The sequence below is a fragment of the Suncus etruscus genome, chromosome 14, assembly GCF_024139225.1.
Source record: "Suncus etruscus isolate mSunEtr1 chromosome 14, mSunEtr1.pri.cur, whole genome shotgun sequence".
NCBI classification, from domain to species: Eukaryota; Metazoa; Chordata; class Mammalia; order Eulipotyphla; family Soricidae; genus Suncus; species Suncus etruscus.
The window spans coordinates 20710071-20717260 of record NC_064861.1 but is presented as its reverse complement, the minus strand read 5'-3'; the positions used below and the strand labels follow the sequence as shown (position 1 = coordinate 20717260).

The 7190-nt window shown below is 40.9% G+C and overlaps 1 protein-coding gene across 1 annotated transcript in view; it reads left to right on the top strand.

Moving 5' to 3' along the window:
* The first annotated feature begins 943 nt into the window (after positions 1–943).
* Positions 944–7190, top strand: part of KCTD16 (potassium channel tetramerization domain containing 16) — a 327577-nt gene continuing 321330 nt past the window's right edge. Inside the window, exons 1-2 of the mRNA XM_049786932.1 lie at positions 944–1401; positions 1777–2918. Of these exons, the coding sequence (XP_049642889.1) occupies positions 2087–2918 (832 nt within the window). The 5' untranslated portion in view covers positions 944–1401; positions 1777–2086. The remainder of the gene's footprint in view (positions 1402–1776; positions 2919–7190) is intronic.

The window sequence follows — 7190 nt, the reverse complement described above, 5'->3', positions numbered from 1 at the left end:
GCGAAGAAAGTAAGATGATTAGGAATGGAGTTTTTTTTTTTTTAAAGGCTTAAGTGCTTCATGCATTCATTTTGGATAAACATCATTCATTCCAGGACTGTCTGGATTTACTTGTTTTGTACTTAATGAATTGGCTGCTTCGTGAGATTTCTGGGCACTTGCAGAAGGGAGGGAGAGAGGAAGAGAAGAGGATTTGAAAGAATATGGTTTTATCTCTTCCTGAAGCGGCCCCCACCCCCCCAAGCCACTTTGGGACCTTAAAGAACCAATAAAAGCTGTAGAAGAAAAATGTCTGTTTTGCAGTGGAAATTAAGTGCACGGGCAAAGAATTTTTGGTAGATTTCTTCCAATTCCAATGAGGGTAAAAAGGAGGAAAAAAATGAGGCTGAAGGGGTGTTTCTGGGGGGACTGTTGGGTAGTGGAGGTAAAGACTAGAAGAAAGGGCAAAGCAAAGGTTTCTGCAAACTATTGTCTCTAGGACGGGCTGGGAGGAAAGAGGGTGCGGAGCGCGGTGTCCAGCCCAAACCCACAAAGCCTGCCTGGCAGCGGCGTGGTCAGAACCAGGAGCGCCGCGTCCCTTCCCCAACACTGCCTGCAAGGCGACCTGTCGCTGAGAAGGGAGGACGCGACTCAGTGCTGCCTCGGCTTTCTCCAAGCCATATTCCTTTAAGATGATGTAATAGTCATTTCCCTGGATGGTTTCTTGTCTGCACTGCTGAAACAACAGCATCCTAACTGCACTGGGAACTGTGGAACCACCCAGCGCCGCCGCCTGCGAAGCCGAACCCGGAGCCCGGGCTGGTGTCCCCGCGCCTAAGCTGCCGCGTTGCCAAAGGCGACCGCTGGCCAGGACCATGGGAATCAACGCGCCCTTGCAGGCAGGTGGGCTGGCTACCTGGGACCCCAAGGCAGCTCTGCCTTTCTTCCAGGCTTTGGGCTTTCTGAAAAGCGTCTAAGTCCCAGAATCTCTCTCAACTCTGTTGAAAGGAAGGATTCTTTCTCATTTTGCATTTGTATTTCTCTCATTGCATTTGGAGGGGGATCTCGTCCTCCAGAAGCTTTGGTTGAATATTTTTCTCTGCTTCGCTTCCCCTTCTTCAGACCAACTGCCTTTCATCACGGAATAACTTTTTTGGTGACTTGTTTTAACTTGAGCTTGGGAGTGAATATAGATGCATACAGCGACTTTCAAATATACTATTATAGGAATATGTATATAAATGTGACAGAGAAGTCTTATTTTCTCCGAGCATATCTCTCGAGCACTTTTCATTGATACCTCTGTCCTTTACCTCTCTGGATTTTGGCAAGCCCCAGGCTCAGAGTGGCTGTGTGGATGATGCTGAAAGCTTTGCAAATGGGTATTTCTTCAAGAGAACTGGGTCTCCAGCACTCACCAAGGTAAGGTCTAAGGCTTATTGCTTTCCCCTTCAACAACTAAATATTTTAGAAGTTGAAAATACTATAGTACTTTTAAATGCACCCCCTCAAAATAAAACCCACAAAAGCAATGTTCCTAATACTGATCCCTGGGAATAAAGGCACATGGATAATAAGCATGTGGGTAGGGAATATAGAAAGGGAGAAACTAGGATTTTGTTGAAGAAAGGCTGGATGAAATGAGTAGTAGTTTAAGGGCTGCTTATGTAAAAATAATCTCTCCCTTCCTTTTTTGGATTTTGGGTCTTTCCCTTTCCCTTTTTTTTCTCTCTAGTGATTTTGACCTGACTCTAGTCAGAATTGAGATAATAATATTTTTTTTCTTTTCCCCTTTAGTAAGAACTGAGTAACTGGGGGCGTGACCTTCCTTATCACCCAAGTTGGAAGGAGATGAGTTGATTGTCATCCAGGAAGTAGCAGTTCCCTGCCAGCCTGTGTTGATCTACAGCTTCACTTCACCTGTGGACTCTCCTAAAAATATTAGCTTCTAAGGGGAAAAACAAACATACAAAACCTGGGCTAAAGGAAGAATGTTTAATAGCTAGTGAGCCTCCTTCTCTTTCCCTTACAAGTTGATTGCAAAGACTTAAGCTGGGATTCCATTGGATTTTAACTTCCAGCAAAATAGGCGAAGAAGACAAGGACAATGGCTCTGAGTGGAAACTGTAGTCGGTATTATCCTCGGGAACCAGGCTCCACAGTACCTAACTCATTCCCCGAGGTCGTGGAGCTGAATGTTGGGGGTCAAGTGTATTTCACTCGCCATTCCACCTTAATAAGCATCCCTCATTCCCTTCTGTGGAAAATGTTTTCCCCCAAAAGAGACACCTCTAATGATCTAGCCAAGGACTCCAAGGGAAGGTTTTTCATCGATCGAGATGGATTCTTGTTCCGTTATATTCTGGACTATCTCAGGGATAGGCAGGTGGTCCTGCCTGATCACTTTCCAGAAAGAGGGAGGCTGAAAAGAGAAGCCGAGTACTTCCAGCTCCCAGACTTGGTCAAACTCCTGAGCCCCGAGGATGTGAAGCAAAGCCCAGATGAATTCTGCCATAGTGACTTTGAAGATGCCTCCCAAGGAAGTGACACGAGAATCTGCCCCCCTTCTTCCTTGCTCCCTGTGGACCGCAGATGGGGGTTTATTACTGTGGGCTACCGGGGGTCCTGCACCATGGGCAGAGAGGGACAGACAGATGCCAAATTTCGGAGAGTTCCCCGAATTTTGGTGTGTGGAAGGATTTCCTTGGCCAAGGAAGTCTTTGGAGAGACTTTGAATGAAAGTAGAGACCCTGACCGAGCTCCAGAAAGATACACCTCCAGATTTTATCTCAAATTCAAGCATCTGGAAAGGGCTTTTGATATGTTGTCAGAGTGTGGATTCCACATGGTGGCCTGTAATTCCTCAGTGACAGCATCTTTTGTCAACCAATATACAGATGACAAGATCTGGTCAAGCTACACTGAATATGTCTTCTACCGTAAGTACCAAGGGTTCTATTCTGTTTTTATGCCTGGTGATTCTCTTTATGAATATGTGTGGTCTGCATGTTGAATCAATGTCCAAGCAATATTATTTGAAGATTTTTTTAACTCTTGAGTTTCAACTAAAGAAGTAGAGTTTATCATTCAGCTATTTAGTTCTATGTCTTATCTAAGGCAATTCTTTTTTCTTTTTTTTTCGTGTTTTGGGGGACATATGTGGTGATGCTCAGAGGTTACTCCTGGCTTGTACTCAAGAATTAATCCTGGTGGTGCTTGGGGGACCATATGGGATGCTGAGATGGAACCCAGGTTGGCTATATGCAAGAAAAGTGCTCTACCCACCATGTTATCTCTCTGGTCCCAACTTAAGGCAATTTCTATTTTTTAAGGAGGTCATAAAATATTCAAAGATCTCAAAAAGAACTCTGTGCAATTGATATTGGCATAGACAACATATAGCATGAGAGCAGACACATGTCTGCTGGCTATTGAACTGTGGATAAAATGTCGATGAATTGAACTTGGCTGTTGGTCCACAGGAAATTGGTGGACTCAAAGTGAATTAAGTACTGCTGTCTAATCTTTTTTTCTGAACTTTGGAGTCTCTTTCAGCGATCTGCTGAAGAGCTGCGTTCATCAGGGGCTTTGAAAAATCAAATGGATGCTGCACCGAACAATGAAGTCTTGGCTAGATGGCAGTATAGACTGATGATAAGCCCCCCTCTCTACTATCCTTCCCCCTCCACAGTCTGAAATGTGTTTTTTATGAGTTACATGCATCTGCTATTTGATTTTTTTTTGCATTTTGTACTGAAGCTTGAGTTTTCACTGCAGACTTAATTAAAACAAACTTCATTTAAGAACAATTCAAAGGAACGAGATCCTTGAGAATTATCAGTCACATGCCAACATCTTAAGAATGCAGAAATGCTGGAATTACTGAAAAGAAAAGGAAGGGGGGAAACTGAGGAGGTGGAGGAGAGGCAAAATAATTACTTTAAAGTTTTAAAAATAAGGGATTCTCAAGAGTTTAGTCTATTTGCTTAACTGACAGCTGCTGATACATATCCCCTTGTTTTATAAAATTGCATCATTCTAAATAAGCTGTAAGCTACTAATCTCTTCAGGGAGAAAACTATGAATCACCCTGTGAATTTTAGCACTTGGTTTAAATGCTGATTTTTTTAAACAGGCCAACCTGGGTATAGGGGGAATTGACTTTTATAAGAAATGTATTTCTCTGATAACCTCTAGCTTTCTTTATTCTTACTTGAAGACATCAATTTGAGAAACTAAAATGTCTAATTTTATTAAAGTATAAAAATACAACTGGATTTATTGGGTTGACTCTGGGTGACACTTGAGTTTCCTCCTTTGGAGATGATCTGCTGGGGACCTGGTTATGGAAACCAGAGGAAAGCTAAATCATTCTGAAATGGGTCATCCACATTTGAGTTTTCAAAGTGAAGACACATGGATTACAAGGAAAAGGACTGCTTGTGGGGGAAATGAAATCAGTTATTTACTGAGGAGTTTGTTAATGTGTAATAATAAGCATTATTTGGCTCAGTACTCTCTGGCCTTTTGCTCTGATCTATATCTCTCTGTGCATGGGGCTTAGTGGACAGACTGCCTCCTTCCTTTCAGTGAATCTCCCATAGTGTAGAGATAAGATTTCACCTTACAGCTCCAGGAAAGGAGTCTGACATCCCTGTGATTCTGCAGAACAAATATATTTCCAAACTTTTCAAAAGAAGCTTCTTAGAAAGAGTCCAAATGTCGGTTTGTGATATTTACCTGCTCTTCAATGTCTATTTGAGAATTGCATCTTGAGAAGCATTGATCAAAGAAATGAATTGTTTCAGAATACCAAACCTCAGCCCTGCCCCCACAAAGACCATGATAGATTTCTAAATACTTGTTCATCTAAGTGAGACTCAGAGAGTATTGTTTTCCTACTAGTGCAGCAGCATTTCTGTGTTTCTCATAGCTTATATATTTAATAGCACCATATTTTCTTTAGTTTCTCTGGACAGACTCCCTCTGTTCTTCTCATTATCTCTTTATCCCCACCTTTTTTGGAGTGCTGAGAAATTACTGAAGAGCAGTTGATTTTTCATCACTCTACTAACAGGATGGCCAAAAAAAAAACACACAGGAATTTCAATGACAATGCATAGGCTGCATATGATAGACTTCCCTTCACCCATAGTTCAGCCTTAACTCTTTCTCTGTCTTAGGAGCAATCAAATTGACAGCTGGCTTTCTACGGTGCATGGCATCTTTCATGCAGCTGCTTAGCCATAATCATTTAATTAGAAGCTGCCAACTGTTCCTATATAAGCATTAATTCATCAAGTTGCTGTGCTTTGGTTAATGGGTTGGAACCATGAGAGGTTCTCTAATGCACAGGGCTGTGGACAAAGATGCTCATGGCAGAGAAATTCAACTTATGTAGATATCTGATTACCTATATTAATTGTTAGATGAGTCTGATTACTATAGTATACAAGAAATTAACTTCTAGATTTTAGTAACCCCAGAGATGTCACAGTAAAGAAAGTACATATAGAAATAAATATATGGTATGGGTGATTGGCAGTAATGGGGAGAAACTGCTTCTTTCTGTTACTCTTTGAAGTGTTTTGAGGGGTAAATTAGGAGATAAAAATATCCCCGTTGAATTCAAAAACAAATTTTTTTTTGGTTTTTGGGTCACACTCGGCAGTGCTCAGGGGCTACTCCTGGCTCTACGCTCAGAAATTGCTCCTCGCAGGCTCAGGGGACCATATGGGATGCCAGGATTTGAACCACCGACCTTCTTCATGCATTACCTCCATGCTATCTCTCTGAACCCTGAATTCAATATTTTTGAGTTTTGAAATTCATTCAGTTTTTGCCTTAGTCTTCAGATAGACCTAGAATTGATGGCCCAAATATGTATATCTGATGGAGCTTTTTCTGTATCCAATTAAAAAGGCAACAGGTGTCTATATGTATTTTGAGAGAATAAGAAATCTTTGTCAACATTAACATTAGTACTATTAAAACCAATACAACCTTGGGGCCAGAATGGTGGCTCTAGAGGTAAGGCATCTGCCTTGCAAGTACTAGCTTTGGAGGGACCATGGTTCTATCCCCTGGAGTCCCGTATGGTCCCCCTAAGCCAGGAATGATTTCTGAGCGCATAGCTGGGAGTAATCCCTGAGTGTCAATGGGTGTGGCCCTAAAACAAAAACAAACAAACAAACAAACAAACAAACAAAAACCATACAACCTTGAGAACAATAATTAAAAATGGAAATGATTGAATTGTGTAAAATAAGAAAATGTTTTGGTTCAAATGACTCCCAAACTGAAACATGATATATATATATATGATATATATGATATATAATCAAATTTGATGATATAAAAATGAATGAAAAATATGCCCAAGATTGCCTCAAAAATGTTTAAGATGGGGCTGAGCGATAGCGCAGCAGTAGGGTATTTGCTTTGCTTGCGGCTGACCCAGGATGGACCTCAATTCGATCCCCAGTGTCCCATAATGGCCCCTCAAGCAAAGAGCAATTTCTGAGTGCATAGCCAGGAGTAACCCTTGAGTGTCACAGGGTGTGGCCCCAAAATAAAACAAGCAACAACAACAACAACAAAGTTTAAGATGCAATTTCTAATTTTGTTTTAAAACAAAACAAGAAGGAATTTTTTCTCCCTTCATACTCAGATAGCTAAATAATCACTCTCATTTATCTTTTAGTGCTATATAGAAGGCGGTATGACAAAACACACACACACAGTTTGATGCCTTCTTGATTTACCTCTAAATAAAATCGGTGCTAAGTAATTTGGGAAAGAAAAGTCGCAATTTTGAATCAGATCCTCAATAACCATTCAGACCACTTAGGAACAAAATCACAGGTGGCTGGAAATAAATGAACTGCTTATCAAGAGCCTTCTCCCAATACCTGAGAGATTGGAAAGATTGTTCTGGGATAGAAAGAATTATTCACATTTTCTTAAGCTAACTCATGACTGAATTACTTCAGACTTATGCCTAAAAGCACTTAGGCTCAAAGGCATTTGTTTCTTCTAATAAATATGTGAGCACATGACCAGAAGTAGGGAATTGAATTCATAGAGTGCTTATTCATTATAACATGCACTCTGTTGGAATTATAGACATTTGGCTCATAACCTTTGAAAGAAATAGCTACATGAATGTACAATTTTCTCATCTCTTGTGCTGTATTTTCTCTAAGTTCAAA